At 43.9% G+C, this 25945-nt stretch overlaps 1 protein-coding gene across 2 annotated transcripts in view; it reads right to left on the bottom strand.

The window, feature by feature from the left end:
• Window positions 1–21962, bottom strand: part of TNFSF10 (TNF superfamily member 10) — a 79017-nt gene extending 57055 nt beyond the window's left edge. For both annotated transcript variants that reach the window (XM_088452332.1, XM_088452333.1), the window contains exons 1-3: window positions 21780–21962; window positions 553–702; window positions 377–422 (exon numbers count right to left, since the gene is read on the bottom strand). In XM_088452332.1, coding sequence (XP_088308458.1) covers window positions 377–422; window positions 553–702; window positions 21780–21896 — 313 coding nt within the window. In that variant the 5' untranslated portion in view covers window positions 21897–21962. The remainder of the gene's footprint in view (window positions 1–376; window positions 423–552; window positions 703–21779) is intronic.
• Window positions 21963–25945: the final 3983 nt, after the last annotated feature.

Here is a 25945-nt window from a genome sequence, read left to right on the forward strand (position 1 = left end):
AGTATTAGGGATGTTAAGGAAGGACCCACTTGATGAGATTTACCTTGAAGTGGTAGGTGGGCATACATTTTTGGCCAAACGTACTAAGAACCTTATTTAAACTATTGTTTATTGTATATGCTAATTGTTAGAGTTTATTATAAAGGTTTTGATGATCAGTTTACTTAGTTCTTAGAGTGTGCACCTGCATTTTCACTTTCAACATTCTAAACGTGTCAACATCTTGAATGTCGACACTCAGAACATGTCGACATTCTGGTGTCATCATTTTGATTGTGGACATTCTGAATGTCCACATGACTGGAAATCCCTTTGACTACAAGAACTTAGTGCTATAATAAAAATATTAAAATACAAAAAGAAAAAAAGGAAATACCTCTAATAATAGATGTTATGTCAGGTCCATAATTGCTCATCAGAATCTATAAGAAAACATCCCAAAGAGAACTTTGAATAAACAGTACAGTCTATATCAAGGAATATGTAGCTACTGTACAGACTTCATCAATATAGAAGATTAATGGGTTTGGGTGTTTAGGCACAATAATTTACCTTTTTGATTAAAATTCGAAGATGGGTCCTTACTGCCCAGCAAGGGTCCTCCCTCTCATCAACATCACCAATATCTGCAGTCTGAGAGACATCTATAAGATCTTCATCCACCAAACATGCAATATTGTTTCTGATGTAGGTTTCATGCAGCTGGAAAAAAAAAAATCAATATTGTAGGATTTTTATTTCCCTGGGTGTACAAAACCGTGTGCTGTGTTATTTCAGTATAGTACAAAACTTGTTTCATCATATGGACTTCGCATTTGGGGCGACAGTATATGGACATATGTTACTAATTGCTAAGGGCTCCGTGTGCTCATTGTGAAGTCCGGAACATCCACACACTTGGGGGCATAAGTATCAAAGCTTGATGTGAGATAAAATTGTGAGATATATATCACCAACCAATCAGCTTCTAACTTACATTTTTCAGGCTGTGTTTAAGAAATTATAGTTTGGAGCTGATTGGTTGGTGATATATATTTCACAATTTTATCTCACATCAAGCTTTGATACATATTCCCCTTGGTGTGATCACAGAGCGTGGAGCGGCAGTCCCCGGCTTTTATTGGTGAACCGAGCGGTCTGTTTTCAGGACAAAGCTTATCGGGTCTGAGTGAAACTAGTAGACGAGTCCCCGGAATGGTGAAGATGGATCGTGGCATGCTGATTATAGACAGGCTGCTGGTCTATATGGAATACTTTTACCCTTGATGTATGTGATTATGTGCTGTTCTCTATTATACAAGTGTTACAGAACATTACCAGTGTAAGCAACCTTGTTCCTTTTTTTCCTTTAAATACTTCAGTTCAGGTGTGGTGGAACCCTGAATCAAGGCAGCTGCAGTCTACTATAACTGGACATATGGGACTGCGGAGTTTTATAATAGAACACAAGTGATTTCTCACTCTTTTGTGTGTGTGTGTATATATATGTATATATATATATATATATATATATCTTTCATTCAAATGTGTCCTTATATTCTATATAAAATTAAATTGCCAAAAAACAATCCATAAATCGTATTAATGTTTTCCAGCTGATTCCTAATAACAGTAGGGTTTGGCATTTAAAAGATGGAAGGTGTTAAATTTCGCTCTTAACCTGGCCATACACTGAGTGATAACTGTTCAGATCCGGCCGATACATGACAGTTCTGAACAATTATAATTCTGTGAGAGCTGTATCAAGCCTTGGAGAGAGATAAAGTGGAGAATGTTATGACTCGGGCGAGGGAGACACTAGGCGCAGGCTGAGTCACGTGGCATTTTGCAGATCACTATTATTTTTAATTTCTGATTAACTTTTTAACTTATAATGCTGTCACCATTTTTTTTTTTATTTGGCCCTTTATGCCTTTGTATTCAGCTTCTCATCCATTTTTTTTTTCTCCGCCTGTACGTTATACTTCCGCTACTTGCACACCCTACCAGACGTAACCTATGCAGTGTGCCCCAGATGGCTGCCTCAGATGGTTCTTTCTTTGGTAGGATGAACAAACACGTGGATCTATTCATTCAGTGCATTTCGTATTACAAATGTTTCAGTCACCCATATATGTCATGCCCGAACTGCATCACTGTTTGCTGCATTTGCTATTCCCCGTTCTGTACCATGTGCTTCCACTGCCCTGTATGCTATACTGGTGTTATACCTCCACTGAAGTGCATCCTCCATGGGCAGGATGTACTTCATGTGGATCTATTCACAAAGGGTATATCATACCGCCACACGTCAGTTTTCCCATATATGCCTTGGGTCATTGTATGGTTTATCTCCCACAGTGCAACCTTCATAGTGCGCCAAACATGGCTGCCTCACCTGGTACACTCGTGGATGGGATGAATAATACATGGACCTGACTATTATGGTGGGACCCTACTCCTAGCATCAGGATGCTGCAACCACCCATTTTGTGTCATGTCTTCTAGGCGTAACCTATTCCACACAGGGTATTCCTACGTTGTGCACCCAAGATGGTTGCCTCATTTGGTAAAAAAAAACTTGCTCGCCGTGCAAGTTATCAGCCTTGCAAAATGTTGCTCATTTAATTCTAATTTCACACCTGGCAAAAAAAAAAAAAAAAAAAAGCACTGGGTCACTTTTGCTTTTAGGCTTTATTATGAGATAATATAAATGTGGTTGTTATTTTTTACCTCTTAAATTGTTATTTGGGATAAGAAGGCTATCAATCGTATACCAATCTGCAGCTCTAGCTTTATATTAGCAAAAACACATGTTAAAGACACGCTACTGTTAAAGTAAACTAAATGGCGCTTCCTGAAGGGAAAAACAAACAAGAAAATGATAAAGGGCCTGGAGCATGAGACGGAAACACTCAGCTGATTTGCATAAAACTTCACAAGACAGTAATTTCCTCAAAAGTCCACATCATATAGTCATTGAGTAACATTATATGGCACCTTTTTCTTTTCCCTACAGCTTTTCTACATTTATTGCTTCTGGACATTTTATTTATTTATTTATTAACAGTTTCTTATATAGTGCAGCATATTCCGTTGCGCTTTACAATTGTAAGCATTAATAGAACAAAGCTGGATAATAACAGACAGATATATAGGTAGGAAGGCCCTGCTTGCAAGCTTACAATCTATAGGGAAATTGGCATTGATACACAAGGATAGGTGCTATATATTGCATTTTGGTCCAGCCAGAATGCACAGTTTCTTGGTTGGCTGCATGATCCAGTCACACAGGAATGTCGACCAAATGTTGTGACATAATTGCCAATTCTCCCTCATTGTCAGGGAGACTCCCTGAAATAGTAGCAATCTCCCTGTCTCCCTGAAGAGTCTAGCAATCTCCCTCATTTCATCCTTACATCCATTATGAAGCTGTTATATTACAAAACAGAGATATATACATTCCAATGGGATCATTAGTGTCATTTCCTTGCATTGGTTATTATAAGGCACAATGATCCCTATGAATTTCTGAGAAGTATTAGTGTGTTTTCATCAACAAACAGATCTTATTAACTGCTTTTGGGCTGGTTTACATTTGGATGTAAGTCAGGTTTAGGACATACCTCTCAGATTTATCAGTACACGCCTACTGACTGTAACAAGTGCTCATAGGTGCTGCTTTCACAATCTCCCTGAAATGCTTTTTTAAAAGTAGGCAAATATGTGTTGTGAGGATGTGAGAGAAAGACGATGTGTGAGATTGTGTGTGGACTGTAAAGGGGATGTAGTTAGATATGGAAGATATGGACATTACACATTAGACTGAACTTACAAGAAGAGATGTACAACTCCACGCCAAAAACTTCTATCCATACCCTCAGGATATATCAACATGGAAAACTAACATGTTTTGCAGTGTCGCCTTTTGCAGATGATTACATGTGATGTATTATTACTTATGGCCATACAATGTATTGAACATTGTATGAGATTTTGCCCGTGCTGCTCCCTACCTCTGGAACTCTCTCCCTGTCAGACTCTCCTCCTCTCTACAAAACGTCAAACGGGCTCTCAAGACCCACGTCTTCATCAAAGCCATCCAGCTCTCATCCTAACCCACTGCCCCATGCTCCTTGCTCACTGCCTCCCCCATCTGTGTCACCCCTGCCTGCCTGTCTCTCCCCTTTATAATATAAGTTCTCATTTAGGTGCTTTTCCTTTTATTACTTATACTATCATATACTCCATAGTGCCTACAATGGCTCCTAACCTTTGGTTTCTGCAGTCCAGCTGCTTACTTCAGTTTTATAACAGCTGTTGTAGCAATGTTTATAAACCATAAACCATGTCCTTGTCCTGCTATGTATTGAACTGTAAGTCACTTGTTTACTGTCTTGTCCATTCTGTTTATGTACTTTGTAAGGCGCTGCAGCTCCTTGTGGCGCCCATAAAGGATAATCATAATAATTTATAATAATACTGAAACAATAAAAAAATACAACCCCTAATTGTAAGCATGCTGTCGAAAAGCACCTGTATAATTTCAGAAACAAGCCTGCATATCCAATTGTAGTATTACATAAACAATACCTTACTAAACATCCATATAGTCCTTTAACTTACTACTTTGAATTAAATTCCCAAAGGGTTACACATTTATTGTGACATAATACGAAAATGCCCATTAAAACGAAATTTCCTTGGATATACTGTACCTGTATTTATTATAAGTGCTGTTTGTTTATGTGGCCTTTCTCCTAGTACTCAAAACACTTTGCATATTTTCCGAGGGTGAGGCAGCCATCTTGGATGTGCTCATTCAGGGCCTGATTCAGAGTAGGACGCAATGCCAATATTAATGCAAATGTTCAATGTTTCTCAACTGCACATTCATCTAAGTTGCTAAAAAGTCGCCCCTGGGTGTGTGCTTACAGATACGCAGGACCGATTAAGTTTCATAGTAACAGAAATGAAATGGAGGTTCCGGAGCGGTGACTAGAAGGTAGCTATTCAGACACATGGAGATGCACTGTCTTGATGTTGTGCAGTGGCGCCTCAAGGGGGTTGCGGGGGGTGCGGGCCGCACCCGGGTGTCACCCGCCGAGGGGTGACACCAAGGTGCAGACTGACACTCCCCCACAGTGACAGGAGCCGGGTGCTGCACTGTAGTATTAAGTGCAGCACCCGGCTCTTGACACTGTGAGGGAGCCGGCACTGCAACACAATGCAGTCAGCACCTCCTGCACCCCCTCCCAGTAATATTAAAAAAACGGGACGAGAGGGATCGGGTGCACGAGGCCACGTCCCTGTCCCACAAGGCCGCCGCGCTCACAACGTCCCTCCCCACACTGGGTGACACCGCGGGGAGGGACGCCACTGATGTCGTGTATGGGAGTGTCACAGGCGTATCGGTGAAAGTGGTTGCTTACATAGACGCTGACCCACCACACATGAGGCCATACTCGGACGGAGACTGCACCTGCCATACGGCTGGTGCAAGTGATAGTGTGACTGATGGTAGCGTCTGAAGATGCACCAATCGGTATTACAGTGTGAAAGGGCGATGACATTCTAACGCATGCATGTGCACAAGGGAATTACCTTGTAGCAGTAGTTGCATAGAGTCGGGCGACCACCAATAAACGCAGCTGAGGGCGCTTCTGCATGCACCTCTGAATCAGCCCCAATGTGTTTTTAGTTCTTCTCCACAGACTCAATATAAAAAAAGATACAATATAGTCCATGTTCTATCATCATAGGATAAATTGATCTGTTTTTTTTTATATTTTTTAAAAGAAAAAAAGAAAAAATATGCAGGAAAAGTTTGCTCACATACACAGGTCCTAAATTAGTCTTTTGTTGTGTCTACTAAGTAACTGGTACATCGTATATTTCTCTCTATGGGGTCTATTCATCAACACTAAAATAACGTTTTAAGGACATTTTCCGTAATTAACGTTATTTTAGTATCCATGAAGCCACTTAGCACAGGAGATATCACTGATAAGTCCCCCTGCGTTAATTTCCACACTCCCCATACATTAGTACATTAGTATGGGGATATGGAAATTATGGTATTCATCAAATTCCGAAAATTATGTATTTTCGGAATTTGATGGAGGTACTATCCGCAACTGTGAGGTGGCGTATGGTAGGTAACACTAACCTGCTTCCATCTGGACAGGTCCCCCGGCGTCTCCCTCCGGCGCTCTGGTCTCTCCTCTGGCTCCGTCTGCTATGCTGTCATTGTGTTCTCCCAGCAGAACACAATTAAGTTTACAAAAAAAAAAAACCTTTTATTTTTTTTTTGCTAAACAGTACTGTGCTCTGCTGGGAGAACATGTGACAGCATAGCAGACAGAGCCGGAGGCTGCTGCGCGGGCAGGTAAGTGCTGAACGGGGGAGGTGAGTGAGGGGGGGAGGAGGGGCAGGTGAGGGGAGGGGGGGACACAAACTTACCGCAGGTGTAGGCAGTGCTGCGCATGCCCCAGGTTAACGAATTTAACAGCGCATGCGCAGCAATGTTTCCAGCTGCGGTAAGTTAGAGCAGGCAGGGAAAACTTGGCAGGCAAAAATGACAGCTTTTCAGAATAGATAGTTATAGGGAGGAGGAATGATGAATTCCTCCAGTAATTAGGTAGAACTCCATGCGAGTTCTAAACCTAATTACCTCCTGAGAAACTTTAGGTATGATGAATAGGCCCCTATGTCACTGTCATGAGCCCGAAGCTCTACAGGGGTAATGCTTTTCTTCAACTGAAGGAAGTAGTTTTGTTTTTTCTTGCAAACATTCCAGCTCAGCTCTTTATATAACCTGATCATGGAGAGTAAACATGAGAACACTCCAGGTCAGAGTTTATAATCGGTGTGTTTTTTAAAGCATTTCCTCATGTAGATCTTAGCTGGAAATGTCTATAATAAACCATTCACATACAGTGGTGTAAGAGAATTACAGCATCACATCACATTACAGCCTAAAAAAACCTAAAGGATGCCGGGTTTCCAAAACACAATGTAAGTGAATTTTACGGTACACCCCCCCCTTCCTTTCTGACATTGTGTCAATTCCTATGTTGCCTACTGCTCTGTACAATATAATGGAGTTCCATCAAAACATAAAGCTCTCCATAAAGTACACAAAGCTGCCACACAACTTTGAGACGTATTCCATCCTGAGAAACTGAAAAGTTACCTACACTTCAATGAGAATTGTTTTTCAAAGCACCTCTATATACTGTATATTAGGGGTGTGCACCGGCCACTTTTCGTGTTTTGTGTTTTGGTTTTGGATCTGGATCTTTCTTCGTGTTTTGGATCTGGATTGGTTTTGCCAAAACCACCCTTCCGTGTTTTGGGTTCTGGGTTTTGTGTTTTGGATCTGTATTTTTTTGAAAAAAAGCATAAAAACAGCTAAAATCACAGAATTTGTAGGTTTTTCTGCTCCTATGCTATTATTAACCTCAATAACCTTAATTTCCACTCATTTCCAGTCTATTCTGAACACCTCACACCTCACAATAGTGTTTTTATGTCCAAAAGGTTGCACCGAGGTAGCTGGATGACTATGCTAAGCGACACGAGTGGGCGGCACAAACACGTGACCCATCTAGGAGTGACACTGCAGTGGCAGACAGGATGGCAGTTAGAAAAACTAGGCCCCAAACTGTACATAATGCAAAGAAAAAAAGAGGTGCAAGATGGAATTGTCCTTGGGCCCTCCCACCCACCCTTATGTTGTATAAACAGGACATGCACACTTTAACAAATCAATCATTTCAGCGCCAGGGTCTGCCACACAACTGTGGCTGAAATGATTGGTTCGTTTGGGCCCCCACAAAACAAGCTGGCAATTAATGTGTCCCTGCACAAACTGGCTCTACGGAGGCAAGATGTCATCCTCATCCTCCTCATCCACCGATTCCTCACCCTCTTCAGTGTGTACATCCTCATCCTCACAAAGTATTAACTCGTCCCCACTTGAATCCACCACCACAGGTCCCTCTGTACGTTCTGGAGGCTGGTCTCCCTGGAAGAGCTGATAATTCATTTTGATGAACATCATCTTCTCCACATTCTGTGGAAGCAACCTCCTACGCCTTTCGCTGACAAGGTTCCCGGCTGCACTAAACACTCTTTCGGAGTACACACTGGAGGGGGGGCAACTCAGGTAAAATAGAGCCAGTTTGTACAGGGGCCTCCAAATTGCCTCTTTTTCCTGCCAGTACAGGTATGGACTGTCTGACATGCCTACTTGGATGCTGTCACCGATGTAATCCTCCACCATTCTGTCAATGGTGACAGTATCATATGCAGTGACAGTAGACATGTCAGAAATTGTTGCCAGGTCCTTCAGTCCGGACCAGATGTCCAAACTTGGTCCTGCCTGCCCTGCATCACCGCCAGCGGGTTGCTTAGGATACCTAAGTTTTTTCCTGGCAGCCCCAGTTGCGGGAGAAAATGAAGAAGGAGCCGTTGACGTGTCACGTTCCGCTTCAGCTGACAGTGTGTTCACCAGCAGGTCTTTGCACCTCTGCAGGCTTGTGTCGGCCGGAAAGAGAGACACCACATAGGCTTTAAACCTAGGATCGAGCACGGTGGCCAAAATGTAGTGGTCTGATTTCAACAGATTGACCACCCTGGAATCCTGGCAAAGCGAATGAAGGGCTTCATCCACAAGTCCCACATGCCGAGCGGAATCGCTCCGTCTTAGCTCCTCCTTCACTTTCTCCAGCTGCTTCTGCAAAAGCCTGATGAGGGGAATGACCTGACTCAAGCTGGCAGTGTCTGAACTGACTTCACGTGTGGCAAGTTCGAAGGGCTGAAGAACCTTGCACAACACGGAAATCATTCTCCACTGCGCTTGAGTCAGGTGCATACCCCCTCCTTTGCCTATGTCATAGGTGGATGTATAGGCTTGTATGGCCTTTTGCTGCTCCTCCATCCTCTGAAGCATATAGAGGGTTGAGTTCCACCGCGTCACAACCTCTTGCTTCAGGTGATGGCGGGGCAGGTTCAAGAGTGTTTGCTGGCGCTCCAGTCTTCGGCACGCAGTCGCTGAATGGCGAAAGTGGCCAGAAATTTTTCGGGCCACCCAAAGCGTCTCCTGCACGCCCCTGTCGCTTTTCAGAAAATTCTGCACCACCAAGTTTATTGTGTGAGCAAAACATGGGACGTGCTGGAATTTGCCCAGATGTAATGCCCGCACAATATTGGTGGCGTTGTCAGATATCACAAATCCCCAGGAGAGTCTAAGTGGGGTAAGCCACTGGGCGATGATTTCCCTCAGTTTCTCTAAGAGGTTGTCGGCGGTGTGCCTCTTACTGAAACCGGTGATACACAGCGTAGCCTGCCTTGTAACGAGCTGGCGTTTCTGAGATGCTGCTACTGGTGACGCTGCTGCTGTTGCTGCGTAAGGTGATACATCTACCCAGTGGGCTGTCACAGTCATATAGTCCTTAGTCTGCCCTGTTCCACTTGTCCACATGTCCGTGGTTAAGTGGACATTGTGTACAACGGCATTTTTCAGGACACTGAGGACACTTTTTCTGACGTTTCTGTACAGTCTCGGTATCGCCTGCCTAGTGAAGTGGAATCTAGACGGGATTTGGAACCGGGGACACACTACCTCCATCAATTGTCTAAATCCCACTGCACTAATGGCGGATACCGGACGCACGTCTAACACCAACATAGCAGTCAAGGCCTCAGTTATACGTTTTGCTTCAGGATGACTGCTGTCGTACTTCATCCTCCTCGCTAAGGACTGTTGGAGGGTCAATTGTTTAGTAAAAGTAGTGGTGTTCCTACTTCCTCTCTGGGATGATGAACGACTCCCAGCAGCAGCAACAGCAGCAGCGGCAGCAGTAGGCGTAGCAATGCAGGATCCTCCAGAGGAATCCCGGATAGGAGAGTCAGTCATGCCAGTGACATGGCCTGCAGGACTACTTCCGATCCTGACTAAGGAGGAAATTGACGAGGAGGGAGTTGACGGTGTGGTTTGCAGGCGCTTGGATACAACAGGACAACGGGATTTAGGTGTCCCTGGACTGCTTACGGTCTTAGCCAAAGTTTCTGAACTTGACAGTAACTTTTTATGAACGCGCTGCAGGTGCCGTATAAGGGAGGATGTTCCTAGGTGGTTGACGTCCCTACCCCTACTTATTTCACCTTTACATATGGTACATATGGCAAGACAGTTGTTGTCCGGATTTGGATAGAAATATTGCCAGACCAAAGAGGTGGAATGTTTGGTCTTCTGCCCAGGCATGACCGTGATGGGCTTTTTCATCCCACGGACAACAACTGTCTCCCCCGGAGCCTGATTTAAACAAACCACATCACCATCAGAATCCTCCTCGCCAACTTCCTCCTCAGCGCCAGCTACACCAGTATCCTCATCCTGTTGTACTTCAACAGTGACATCTTCAATTTGCATATCAGCAAGTGAACTGTGGGTGCTCCTTTCAGCACTTGCAGGGGGCGTGCAAATGGTGGAAAGAGCCACCTCTTCCCGTCCAGTGCTGGGAAGGTCAGGCATCGCAACCACCACCACACTTGGACTCTCCTTGGGGATTTGTGATATCTTCTTAGAAAGCACAGTTCTTCGCTGTGCTTTTGCCAGCTTAACTCTTTTGATTTTTTTAGTGGGAGGAGGGCTTCCATCGTCATGTGAAGCTGAACCACTAGTCATGAACATACTAGGGATCGACCTTAGCCGTTCCTTGCCACTCCGTGTCGTAAATGGCATATTGGCAAGTTTACGTTTCTCTTCAGCTGATTTAAATGTCTTTTTCAAGGTCATTTTCCTGAACTTTGCCATTTGGGATTGTATGTGCCCTCTACTATGACATTGGGCATCGGCCTTGGCAGACGACGTTGATGGCATGTTATCGTCTATGTCATGACTAGTGGCAGCAGCTTCAGCACTAGGAGGAAGTGGTTCTTGATCTTTCTCTATTTTATTTTTATCGGAGAAAGTTTGGTCCTCCATTTATGTTATATCGATTTGATATATACGTGCGGCTAAACCCAGAAAATAATTTTTTTTTTGGTTTGGACTGGAGTGTACTTTGTGGGTTACAGCACCCTTTAACGGTCAAGCCAGCCGGCCCTTTACTTATGACACAGGCGCACTCTTGGCACTACTTTGTTGATGCACGTGCAGCTACTGCGCACACAATTCACAAACACAGAAAATAATTTTTTTTTTGGTTTGGACTGGAGTGTACTTTCGGGGGTTACAGCACCCTTAACGGTCAAGCCAGCCGGCCCTTTACTTATGACACAGGCGCACGCTTGGCACTACTTTGTTGATGCACGTGCGGCTACTGCGCACACAATTCACAAACACAGAAAATAATTTTTTTTTGGTTTGGACTGGAGTGTACTTTCGGGGGTTACAGCACCCTTTAACGGTCAAGCCAGCCGGCCCTTTACTTATGACACAGGCGCACGCTTGGCACTACTTTGTTGATGCACGTGCGGCTACTGCGCACACAATTCACAAACACAGAAAATAATTTTTTTTTAGGTTTGGACTGGAGTGTACTTTCGGGGGTTACAGCACCCTTAACGGTCAAGCCAGCCGGCCCTTTACTTATGACACAGGCGCACGCTTGGCACTACTTTGTTGATGCACGTGCGGCTACTGCGCACACAATTCACAAACACAGAAAATAATTTTTTTTTAGGTTTGGACTGGAGTGTACTTTCGGGGGTTACAGCACCCTTAACGGTCAAGCCAGCCGGCCCTTTACTTATGACACAGGCGCACGCTTGGCACTACTTTGTTGATGCACGTGCGGCTACTGCGCACACAATTCACAAACACAGAAAATAATTTTTTTTTGGTTTGGACTGGAGTGTACTTTCGGGGGTTACAGCACCCTTTAACGGTCAAGCCAGCCGGCCCTTTACTTATGACACAGGCGCACGCTTGGCACTACTTTGTTGATGCACGTGCGGCTACTGCGCACACAATTCACAAACACAGAAAATAATTTTTTTTTGGTTTGGACTGGAGTGTACTTTCGGGGGTTACAGCACCCTTTAACGGTCAAGCCAGCCGGCCCTTTACTTATGACACAGGCGCACGCTTGGCACTACTTTGTTGATGCACGTGCGGCTACTGCGCACACAATTCACAAACACAGAAAATAATTTTTTTTTAGGTTTGGACTGGAGTGTACTTTCGGGGGTTACAGCACCCTTAACGGTCAAGCCAGCCGGCCCTTTACTTATGACACAGGCGCACGCTTGGCACTACTTTGTTGATGCACGTGCGGCTACTGCGCACACAATTCACAAACACAGAAAATAATTTTTTTTTTGGTTTGGACTGGAGTGTACTTTCGGGGGTTACAGCACCCTTAACGGTCAAGCCAGCCGGCCCTTTACTTATGACACAGGCGCACGCTTGGCACTACTTTGTTGATGCACGTGCGGCTACTGCGCACACAATTCACAAACACAGAAAATAATTTTTTTTTAGGTTTGGACTGGAGTGTACTTTCGGGGGTTACAGCACCCTTAACGGTCAAGCCAGCCGGCCCTTTACTTATGACACAGGCGCACGCTTGGCACTACTTTGTTGATGCACGTGCGGCTACTGCGCACACAATTCACAAACACAGAAAATAATTTTTTTTTGGTTTGGACTGGAGTGTACTTTCGGGGGTTACAGCACCCTTTAACGGTCAAGCCAGCCGGCCCTTTACTTATGACACAGGCGCACGCTTGGCACTACTTTGTTGATGCACGTGCGGCTACTGCGCACACAATTCACAAACACAGAAAATAATTTTTTTTTGGTTTGGACTGGAGTGTACTTTCGGGGGTTACAGCACCCTTTAACGGTCAAGCCAGCCGGCCCTTTACTTATGACACAGGCGCACGCTTGGCACTACTTTGTTGATGCACGTGCGGCTACTGCGCACACAATTCACAAACACAGAAAATAATTTTTTTTTAGGTTTGGACTGGAGTGTACTTTCGGGGGTTACAGCACCCTTAACGGTCAAGCCAGCCGGCCCTTTACTTATGACACAGGCGCACGCTTGGCACTACTTTGTTGATGCACGTGCGGCTACTGCGCACACAATTCACAAACACAGAAAATAATTTTTTTTTAGGTTTGGACTGGAGTGTACTTTCGGGGGTTACAGCACCCTTAACGGTCAAGCCAGCCGGCCCTTTACTTATGACACAGGCGCACGCTTGGCACTACTTTGTTGATGCACGTGCGGCTACTGCGCACACAATTCACAAACACAGAAAATAATTTTTTTTTGGTTTGGACTGGAGTGTACTTTCGGGGGTTACAGCACCCTTTAACGGTCAAGCCAGCCGGCCCTTTACTTATGACACAGGCGCACGCTTGGCACTACTTTGTTGATGCACGTGCGGCTACTGCGCACACAATTCACAAACACAGAAAATATATTATTTTTTTAGCACTTGGGGGGAGCACCCCTGATGGACAGAGCACCCCCTGGACAACACTACAGCACCCCTTTAGGACTGGGACACTGCACAGGACTTTGGAGTGGACACAGCCCCTATGGAGAACTGACTGCACAACACAGTCCAGCCAGCCCTATGGACTTTGAAGTAGTGGACACAGCCCCTATTAACAACAGCAGCACAGCACAACACAGCCAGCCCCTATGGACTTTGAAGTAGTGGACAACAGCAGCACTACACTACACTACACTACACAGCCCTAACTCCCACCCTCCCTCTTCACTGTCCACAGCCGAGTGAGAAAATGGCGCCGACGCGGGTACCTTATATAGGATCCAAAACCCGCGAGACTCGGAAGGCGGGATGATGACGTTTTGCCTCGATTTCAGATCCGAGTCAGGCGGGAAAAGTCGAGCCTGACTCGGATCGGACTCGGATCGGGGGGGCTCGGGGGGGTTCGGATTTCAGAAATCCGAACCCGCTCACCCCTACTGTATATACTGTATGCCCTTAGTATAACTGGCTTTCCTGATACAACCAAAAACAGAAAAATCCATTGATGTGTTGCAAGAAAATTTGCTCAGTGTGAACATGAAGTCATGGACACCACATGCAAGCTCACCAAACACTGGCACACGCCATAGATGTAACATTCCTTCTTCCCAGCCTAAGAGCAAAAGGATCACTGTCCAAACTGGCAACACACATCAGTTATCCCTTGAATATATATTTAGTTATTTACCAACATATCTCAAAATGATCTGATCAATAACTAAACTAATTACATGGAATCAATAATCAAGTCCAGGTTTAAGCTGGTTAATGATTCGGATCATATTTTCATGCCCACATAAAGGATCAATGATCCCATAATGGAATATTGTCACAAATATAAATATAGAAGTTGAGATCTTTAATATGGTCATTACATTTACTATGATTCTGAATGGAAGTTAATGTTCTCTGTGTCAGCATTATCAGGAAAACAATTGGCTGATTGCTGTGTCCTTGAATGAATTAGATTACTGCTGTACACAGAACAGTATCTCCCCAACAATAAATACTTTCCTAACTGCCAACTTAATAACGGCATTGGACTTTGTCTCTATTATCATCATGTGCTTGTGAATATTATCAGAAGCTTCTTTACATAGGTCAACTTTGGTTGGCCAGCAATACTTTTGCTATAGGACACCTGGCATCAGGGCCGTAGCTAGGGTAGTGCGGCCGGTGCCATCGCACAGGGCACCACAGGTCAGGGGGCGCTGTTTGGGCCTGTCAAATCTCTGTTTATTATCATTCTTGCTTGTAGCTTCCTCTTATTTCATCCCCAGCATCTCCTGGCCTCCCCTATCTCTTCCCTGGCCCTTCCTCATGAGGCCATTCTCCTTTTTTGGGTGCATTATGTCCCTTTGAAAAATGAGGGGGGCGCCAATGCTCTTTCTGGCGCAGGGCACCAAAAAGTCTAGTTACGGCTCTGCCTGGCATACCCAGATCATATTGCTGCATTTTCATCACTTTTGGTGCAGCATGAAAGCTTTACCTGAGCTGCAAGTCTACCATTAAACATGTAACATTCAAGTTTGTCTGGATTTCAATATGGTAATCGTGATTTAAGCGCAAGACTAGGCAATGTATACAATACTATGGGGAATGTTTATAAAAAAGATTGAAAAAAAAGTATTTAAAGTATTTAACACATAACATCTATAAACCTTTTATTCCAGTGTTGTACTAGAAAAAAAGAACTGAATTGCTTGTTATGGGATATAGCACCTGGTTTTCTAAGCACCATGTTTCATAAATGGCACCTTACATCTGCTACTGACAAGCCCTTATAACTAATGCTGCCCATCCACTAGGCGATTAAACCTAGCGATGGAGCGATAACGACAGTCGTTATCGCTTCATCGCTTGGTAATCGCCCGCAAATCGGGCATTAAAAGGTTAAAAACGACCAGTGATGCGCGCGCCCGCTGGTCAATTTTAACATCTATCATCGCCCGAACATGATGGTCAACCTGACGACCGCTGTCAGGTTGCCATGTTTGGGGATGAACCCGCCACCATAAAGCAGAGTGCCAAGAGAGGGAGCGCGGTCACTCACCTGTCTAGAGGGACTCTGCTGCCATGGAATGTCCGCTGCTGGGAGCCGCTGAGAGGGGGGGTCCTGCAGCCTGCCGGAGACCAGTGCCCTGCTGACTCTGCCCGTCACCGCCGAGGAATGCTGCCCATCACCGCCGAGGAATGCTGCCCATCACCGCCGAGGACTGCTGACCGTCACCGCCGAGGACCCGGGAGGAAGACCTCTCCAGACTTCACCCCGCTGGAGACGACGGCGTCGTAATTGTGCAGTCGTCCCCGCATCGCCTAATGGATGGGCACCTTAACACAATTTAAAAGTTGAATCCAATATAAAGTATTGTTTGAAAAAACAAACAATGGACAAGACATACTAAATAGTATCTGCGTTCTGTGGTCAGATATCCATTCACGACACTCTATTGTGCATTTACAAGAGATGTCAGACATTTGATTTACCCGGTGTTGCTCAGGTTGAAGACTGGACCCTGATGTACTGAATAACTAGGCAAATTAGGAGTAAATGACAGTGCAGACAGGCGTATTCTCATACTGTTTGCAATGGGGTTTATCAGGAGCAGACGGACTTACAGAACAAAAATCAGTATAGCTTCCAAAATCATTTCAGTTTCATATATCACTGCAGAACATAGGAGGTGATTCAGATTTAGATGCAGAAGGATATGCCTTCACAGCTGGGTGGTCACATTTACCCAGTGAAACGCGTTGAGACCTTCTCTGCACCCCTGTACAACTGCTGGACTATCATTTGGACTTTGTTATACTCCTCCTGGGACCCTTTGGCAAATACTGGAACCTTCCATGTGGATCTATTTCACAGCCTACAAAGTGTGGCGTCTAGGATGCTAAGGACTGTGTTGGTGACTGCTACACCACTTCATGGTAAATAAGTGTTGCCTTCAGAAATCACTTTATCTGTTTGGGACGTATTGGAGGTTGTCCTAGGTCCAGCTGTCTATCCAGGGGCGCCGAGAGGGGGGGAAGTAGGTACAGATTACCTGGGCCCGGGTTTTCTGAGGGGCCCGGCGAGGGCCCGGTTCCGGCGCTGCCCCCCCCCTCACAGCAGCCCAGCGTGTGCTGGCTGCAGTTGGAGACTGCTCGTGGCTGCTGAGGAGCAGCCACAGCAGTCTCCTATGCCTGTGGGGGGGAGTGATCACACTGATCGCGCCCCCCCTGGCTTTGCGCCGGGGTGAGGGGGCTCAGGGCGCCCCCCGCGCTGCAAATCTTTTTTTTTTCTATCAGCAAGGGGGCGTGGCCACGCCTCCCGCTATTAGGCCACCCCCCCTATTACTGGGGCCCGCCACGGCTCTTGGCGGGCCTGTGTCTAACTATACAGAAGCAGATATTTATTTTGGTTCTAATATGAACTTTTTATAACGTTTGTCTTGAGACATTTATATATTGATGCTTTTTAAATAAATCATAGTGTTTTTTATCACACCGTCCACCTTATTTAGCGCTGGTTCTTGTGTATGTATATATATATATATATATATATATGTCGTTTTTTTTATAGGGACTGACTATCCCTTTATTACCAGCTGCTTTGTGACAGCGCGCTCACTCACCCTTTTTTCTTACTTTTACAGAAATACATCCATTTGTACAAGGAAGTGCATGAATTTGTAGACCATGATGGTGGGGTCTGTGGCATGTAAACCTCTCCAATGTCTCATGAGTAGAGTTGGGTGGATCGGGTGATAGATGGCTTATACGTGAGCTTACTTTTGCACTAATATGCGATAACAAGATTGGTTGTTATGTTTGGCTAGCCAAGTTTACTTCAATGAGATGTGGGGGACACAGTTACAGAGGCCAATGTACCTTTCCAATTGTACTTCTAGGTAATTAGTGCATATTGAGGTGAACAATGCTATAGACAATGCTAAGCAGTATTTTCCGTGAAAACCATAAAAGTTTAAATAATGATGGGAGTGGTCATAAAGTGGACATAGGCTGCACCTTGTGTTGACGTTGTCACTCATCCCTCCATGTATTGTTTCCAGTTTATCCAGAAATTAATTTTACAGGTCCAAAGACAGCAAAGTGGTGGTCCACCTTGAAATGCGCTAGGTGGATGAATAACAGCCCTTGTGCAACATGAAAGCATTGCACATTGCACCGTTTGTAAAATTACCTTTATTAAGGCAAATTTCTTATTTCTACAGATTACTACATTATTGTACTTTATTAGTTAATAACCCCATTGTCCATTGAAGAGAAATACTGTCAGTGGCTAAAGGAAAGGCAGACAATTGTCTACTAAGTGAAGCACATTATGTTGGAGGCATAGAATAACATGCGATACTAGAATGTATATAATAAGAAAATTACAGAACCATTTTTTTTCTTCATTTTTGAAACTGCTCTGAAATTGATCCCTGCTCTTGGCACCCTGACTTGTTTTATCTGTTTCCTTATATTTCATAAAACTTTTATGGGAGCCCTAAATTACACAATTGTATCTTTATAGAGACTTAAGTTTGAAGTAAGTAAACAAAAGGTGCAGTGTATTGTCCTGATCGGAGTGAGGTTACTTTCTGTTTCAGTTTTCGAAAAAAACAGGATGAGATTCAGACACTCCCAGGATTAAGCACTGGAGACTGGACAAAGAAAAACATTTACTGTAAGTTTCGATTTATAGTAAGCAGTAACAAAACTCTTGGACCTCTGTTTATGTATCATTTTTTGTATGTACTCACAGGGCAATACATTTCATGGGGCTTGCATGGGAAATAAGATATACAGGGTTACTTAGAAAGTGGCAGAATATAACCAAGGTAATTGGTTGGGCTACAGAACAGGAGGAGAGGTTATGAGCCAGATGGGCAAAAAGTTTTCCCAGTTGCTTGCTCCTAGATATGGTTCTGTCTACAAACAGCATAGGCCTGACTGGCGTTTTTTCAGTCTGTAGAAAAAGGCAAGCGAGGTTGATACATACTGACAGGGAATCGTTCGATTCCCGGCAGTGACAGCCCGACACTGGCACAGATCCCGGCAGTGGCAGCCCGACAGCGCTGGAAATCCCGATTGTCCCTAGGTAAGTATTAACTAACCTAACCTACCCCCCTAACCCTAACTCTCCCTTAGGGGTGCCTAACCCTAACCTCCCCCCCAAGTGCCTAACCCTAATCCCCCCTCTAAGTGCCTAACCCTAACTCCCCCTGGAAGCCTAAATCTAACCCCCCCCCCCGCGGCTGTCCGCTTGCGAAGCTCGCCATCCCTTTGATCTGGATGCCGGACGCTGCTCTCCCGTCGGGATATGACGCTGGGCATATACACTACATCAAGACGCCGGGCATTTCACCCTTGCCGGGATGACAGTCGGGAAGCCGGCTGTCGGTAAAATGTCAGCCGGCTTCCCGATTGCATCCCGTATAATTCGTAACAACAATATATGCATTATAATATAATGTGCCATGTATTCCACACACATTTAATTCAGCGTGAGATTCCATTGGAACCTTACACCAGGGCCGTCACTAGGGGTGTGTGGGCGGTGCTGTCGCACAGGGTGCAGGGCCCTGGGGGTGACACTATCACTGTCCCATGGCACGTACGTGTGGCTTGCAGAGTGCCTAGCACTACTAATTTTATTTTAAGTGACACCTATCTGTTGGGTAGGTTGACTGTACATTCTATGCAAATATAGACCATTACACTGCTTTCAACAAGAGCTAGAGCAGGCAGGGAATGCTGTGACACAGATCCCCAAGAAATTTCAAGCTTTCTGTCATGTCCCTGCGCTCCACTGAAATGGTATCAGCTAGCTCCCCTTACCACTAAGGAGCTTCTGATGTCATCATGACATCATTATGTCATGTAACTACTCCAGTCACATGGTACCAAGACCGCAGGTGAAGAGGAAGACATGTGAGGCACAAGAAGGTGAAAAAGGGGCATGTGGGGTTCAGAATTGTGAGAAGGGTGCAAGTGGGGCATATGTCCAGTAGGTGTCTGCTAGTGAAGAGGTGCATGTAGAGCACAGACTGGTGAGGGGGCATGTGTGGCACAACTTGGTGTTGTGTGGAACATAGGTACATGGATGTGCAATAATATTAATTGTGTATTAATTGCATGGAAATAGAAAAAATAATTATGTATGTAATTTATATTACAGCAGTATTTGTGAAGTTTAATCTTCTAATTGTTTCTCTATCATTGTAGCAATTTACTTGTAATAATAAAAAGACAATGTTTTTGACCATGCAATCACTGTATTGTATTATGTTATTCAATGTGGATGCATTTGGGGGTGATCTACTATCATTGACCCAGATTATCCATTACACAACCTAGGCTCCTGCCTAGAGCCCAAGTGCACTAATACATTTTAATGTGTTCTTATTTGACAAATGGAAGGTAGCTATGAGCCTCTAACAGCATGTTGCCTAGGGCCCCATTATTATTATCCTTTATTTATATGGCACCACAAGGGTACCGCAGCACCTTACACAGTACATAAATGAATGAGCGAACAAGAACTACAGTGTCTTACAGTACAAAACAATGCAGGGTAAGGACATGGTTTATCAACAATACTGCATTAGTGATCACAACATTCAAATAAGCAGCAGGGCGTTAGCAACCAATGAGTCAATCCTATTAAGTGCGAAGGGTGCGATTTTGCCGTTGCAATGGTGTTAAAACACCGGCAACGGACCGACACCTCGCACTCTTCACGGCCTGCTCCAAGCTCGAATTTGCTGAATTTTACTTGGATCCCTATGGGGCTGCATGCAAAATTCAGTGAATCCAGGCTGCCGTAAAGTGCTACCACTGCCCCAATGACTTGCACCAGCAGGATCATCACGGTTAATAGGATTGACCTCTAAGTGTTAGGTGCCGTTGTGAGGATTTAGGAGTAGACTATAGTGTAAGTAGGGGAAGGAGAAGCACATGAGGGAAGAGGGCACTGAGAGCTTACTTTCTAAAGAAGATAGGACAGACAGGGATGAGAGCTTATTGTCTAAAGGGGAGGGGCAGACAGACAGTGGTGACACCGATGGGGTAGACAGTGAGGAAGGATCATGGCTCCATAGGGTCTTAATCAGGCATAATACTCTCAGTATGCCTTGCCCCAAGCTGCACAATAACATTGTGCATTCTTAATTTTTAGGACCAAAGCATCATTGAATAATCACCTACTTTTTTGGATCTTCCCTCTTGGAGAGCTTGTGGATGAGGTCCAAGAGACAAGTGTTTCAGGTTTCAGCTTTAACGAATATTCCCCTTTGCCCCACCGGCCTCAGTAGCTATATTGAGAGTTGTAGTGTTATTTGTTAATTGTATAACTTTTGTATTGTGCTGTGTTACCATGTACTGTCTTGTCATTTGCCCTCTGTACAGCACTGTGGACCACATGTGGCGCTCCATAAGTAAAGCTTATTATTAATAATAATAATAATAATTATCATACGTGCAATTTGTGCCATTATACAACAATGAGATCCGCATCATCACACGGCGGCTGGTCGAGCTCTGATAATGTATGTGATGCTTATTGAATTGCGTCATGAAAGACCTTCACGACAGAGGAAAGTGAAGGTGGTCTACTCTGCTAACGGCCTGGTAGGACACCATGAAATAAAAGGTGTCTGCCAAACATTCCAGGAGAGCAGGCAAGTATGCATCATTACCACACTATAATACTGCTCAAGGGGTAGACTGGATGGGCAAATTGCCATCAACATTCTTTATTTCATTAAAGCAGAAAAAAAACAAACGACACTTACACCCAGCAACAGAACGAGAGGTGGAAATGGGCACTGGATATACTGTATTTCCAGGGGCAATTCTTCAAATCCATTAGTATTATGATGGAAATGTGAGGCTGTTCTTAATTATCAGAGACTGCAGTTGTACTTTGGCTATCCAAACAGCACACTCTGACAAAATTGTACTAACATTTGTTTCTTCCAGTATTTCTTATGCATACTGCATAATAATATATGCATGTACTGATAAATATTGTGCAATGCCAAAACCAAGGAGAAAGAAAAGGGAACACACGGAAAGGAAAAGAGTGCATAAAACATGCAAACTTGATGTATTGCCCCCACCCACCAAAAAGAGAAGTAAAAGTGTAGACAGGGCAGAATGCTTTCCTTGTGGCACAAACTACAATATGTGGACTGCTTTATAGACAAGGAGATGCAATCTGTGAAACAGAGCACAGTCACTGCCAGCTGTTAGGAAACAACAAGGATTGTAAGAAAAGGCACATACTGTACCTGTTTGATTTCATTTGTGAAGTAAACATATGTGACTGCAAAAAACACAGACTGGAGTAAGACTGCCAGAAGTGCAAGTCCACAGAGAGGGAGAGAGTGGGAGCCTGCTGGGAACATGCTGCTGCTGCTGCTGGTGGTGTTCAGAGCTTCAGGTTCAGCCTCTCTGTAGGGAACTCTCCTCTGCTGCAGGTCTTTGTTATGAGACAGGGCAAGGGGCGGGGCTGCTGTCAGTGTCTGAAATTCCAATCTCTGTTTACTTCTTTGCTCTCTTGATAAACTCCTTTTACAACTTTGTTTCAAAACTTTGCAATGTTTTAAGTCCTAGTACTGTAGATGTGCAATCCAAGCAGTTTTATAGTGAAATCTGAGTTTTTAATGCTTATCTTATTGGTAACATTTTTTTGAGTGGTGTATTTAATGGTTGCATTGCGCCTGTCTTTTAGTGTGTTTGCAATGGTAATTGGTAATAAATATGTTTTTAATATTACAAGATTTATTACATAATAGGTTTAAATAATGTCTTGCATGGTTGCCTGTTCCCTTGCTGGAACCACTGCAATTAAATGACAATGCCTTTATAAATCTTGAACATACTATAATATATATATATATATATATATATATATATATATATATATAACAATATATATATATATATATATATATATAAAACAATTCATGGAAAAATCGCACACAATTTAGTCAACAATTGGGTGCAGGGTCAATAGATCTCCATACAAAAAACACTTAACTGTATCCATAGAAACAGGCAAGATAGACCAGCACACCAGCCTTGTAGCAAAAGTTAATCCATTTATTTAATCATAGAAAAAATGGCATCAAACTGCATGTCAAAAATATTGAGTGGTATATCAATACTTATCAAAGTAATGCAGTCTCAAGCATAGTGATAGCTCCCAGCCCATATATATATATATATATATATAGATATATATATATATTGTAGCTAAATACAGTAAAATATATGGACTTTGGAATGCAGTGAAAATGTTGGCTTGGCTTGATTCAGAGCTGGACAATGTATTTTCTATTGCACATACAGTCAGGTCCATAAATATTGGGATATTGACAGAATTTTTCAGATTTTGGCCTCTATTCTCCACCACAATGGTTTTGAAATGAAACAAACAAGATATGCTTTAACTGCAGACTTTCAGATTTAATTTGAGGGTAATTACATCCAAATCGGGTGAACGGTGTAGGAATTACATCAGTTTCAATATGTGTCTCCCACTTTTTAAGGGACCAAAAGTAATGGGACTATCAACTCAAAAGCTATTTCATGGACAGGTGTGAGCTATTCCCTTGTTATTTCATTATCAATTAAGCAGGTAAAAGGTCTGGAGTTGATTCTAGGTGTGACATTTGCATTTGGAATCAGTTGCTATCAACTCTCAATATGAGATCCAAAGAGCTGTCACTATCAGTGAAGCAAGCCATCATTAGGCTGAAAAATCAAAACAAACCCATCAGAGAGATAGCAAAAACATTAGGTGTGGCCAAATCAACTGTTTGGAACATTCTTAAAAAGAAAGAACGCACCGGAGAGCTCAGCAACACCAAAAGACCCGGAAGACCACGTAAAACAACTGTGGTGGATGACAAAATAATTATTTCCCTGGTGAAGAAAAACCCCTTCACAACAGTTGGCCAAATCAAGAACACTCTCCAGGAGGTAGATGTATATATGTCAAAGTCAACAATCAAGAGAAGACTTCACAAGAGTGAATATAGAGGGTTCACCACAAGATGCAAACCATTAGTGAGCCACAAAAACAGGAAGAGCAGATTAGAGTTTGCCAAACAACATCTAAAAAAGCCATTACAGTTCTGGAACAACATCCTATGGACAGATGAGACAAAGATCAACTTGTACCAGAGTGATGGGAAGAGAAGAGAAGGAAAGGAACTGCTTATGATCCAAAACATACCACCTCATCAGTGAAGCATGGTGGTGGTAGTGTCATGGCGTGGGCATGTATGGCTGCCAATGGAACTGGTTCCCTTGTATTTATTGATGATGTGACTGCTGACAAAAGCAGCAGAATGAATTCTGAAGTGTTTCGGGCAATATTATATGCTCATATTCAGTCAAATACTTCAGAACTCATTGGACGGCGCTTCACAGTGCAGATGGACAATGACCCGAAGCATACTGCAAAAGCAACCAAAGAGTTTTTTAAGGCTAAAAAGTGGAATGTTATGCAATGGTCAAGTCAATCCCCTGACCTGAATCCAATTGAGCATGCATTTCACTTGATGAAGACAAAACTGAAGGGAAAATGCCCCAAAAACAAGCAGGAACTGAAGACATTTGCAGTAGAGGCCTGGCAGAGCATCACCAGGGATGAAACCCAGCGTCTGATGATGTCCAGGCTTCAGGCTGTAATTGCCTGCAAAGGATTTGCAACAAAGTATTAAAAAGTGATAGTTAGATTTAGGATTGTTTAGTTTGTCCCATTACTTTTGGCCCCTTAAAAAGTGGGACGCACATATAGAAACCATTGTAATTCCTACACCGTTCACCTGATTTGGATGTAATTACCCTCAAATTAAATCTGAAAGTCTGCAGTTAAAGCACATCTTGTTTGTTTCATTTCAAAGCCATTGTGGTGGTGAATAGAGGCCAAAATATGAAAATTCTGTCAATGTCCCAATATTTATGGACCTGACTGTACGTGAAAAGTAGAGAGGTGTGCAGGCAGACCCAGAGCTTTTCTTGTGGTTCTAAATCTTTGTCATGTTTTGGTTTTGGATCTGGATTTTTTAAAATTGATCAAAACAGCTAGAATCATGTAATTTGGATATGTTTTTCTTCCTACAGTATTATTAATAGCAATAACATTCATTTCCAGCCATTTCCAGTCAATTTTTACCACCTCACAGCTAACAATATTGTTCTCATTAGTATTGGCAATAGTTGCCGACCTTTTGGCTGCCTTCTCCAGAAGGTGGCAGCCAGGTCGGCATTGTGGGAGGTGGGGCTCGGCAGTGGTGGGCAGGTCAGGGGCAGAAAAGGGTGGGGCCCGTGGAGGTGGGTGGGACAATGCAATCACTTCATTGTAGCCCTGCCCCCCGCTATGCAACATCGAGATTACCGACATTGTGGAGCGGGAAGCAAAACTGTGATTATGCGATTCAACGCAAATTGTTTAATCGGCCACCTGTGCCTCCCACTTCACCGGGGAAGTTGGTGGCCGAGTCGCCACAGCCCCTGCGAGACTTGTCCGATTTATGGTAGTCTCCTGGCCATTCCGGGAGGGTATGCAAGTATATGGGCAAAAGGCTGAAGTGAGATGACTGGCTAAAGTAAATGACAGAGCAGCAGCACAAACACATGGCAACTTAAAATATAGCACATATAGAAAATATAGAGGCACTGCAGAGGCAGACAGGGTGGCAGTGTAATAATCTATATGACCCTATAGAATGTCTTCAATAATGAAGAACTAAAAGCCTAGTAGAAAAAAATATAATATATTACCAGCACACTTCTCCAAACAGCAAATCATAGGCCTCAGGCCAGTACAGGCAATTGGAGGTGGAGTACTATTTAGTCGAAGGTAAAGCAGCATTGATTGGTTATAATTTAATTCTTATGCTGGGCATACACTATACAATTATCTGTCCAATCTGGCTGGTTGGAATAAAAGCCTGGTAATGTATGGGAGCAATGACAGTCGATCTTATAGTTTTAAACACGTAGTGGTAGTGCCCCTTATGCAGTGCCCCCAGTAGTGGTAGTGCCCCTTACGCAATGCCCCCAGTAGTGATAGTGCCCCTAATGCAGTGCCCACAGTGATAGTGCCCCTTGTGCAGTGCTGCCAGTAGTGGTAGTGCCCCTTATGCAATGCCCACAGTGGTAGTGCCCCTTATGCAGTGCCCACAGTGATAGTGCCCCTTATGCAGTGCCCCAACTAGAGGTGCCCCTTATGCAGTGGCCCCAGTAGTGGTGCCCCTTATGCAGTACCCATAGTAGTGGGCAGCACAGATGGTGTAATGGTTCACATTACTGCCTCACAGCACTGAGGTCATGGGTTCGATTCCCACTACGACCCTAACTGTGTGGAGTTTGTATATTCTCCCTGTGCTTGCGTGGGTTTCCTCCAGGTGCTCCGGTTTCCTCCCACACTCCAAAAATATAC

This window comes from Taudactylus pleione, unplaced genomic scaffold (assembly GCF_031769625.1).
Source record: "Taudactylus pleione unplaced genomic scaffold, aTauple2 ptg000037l, whole genome shotgun sequence".
Taxonomy (NCBI): Eukaryota; Metazoa; Chordata; class Amphibia; order Anura; family Myobatrachidae; genus Taudactylus; species Taudactylus pleione.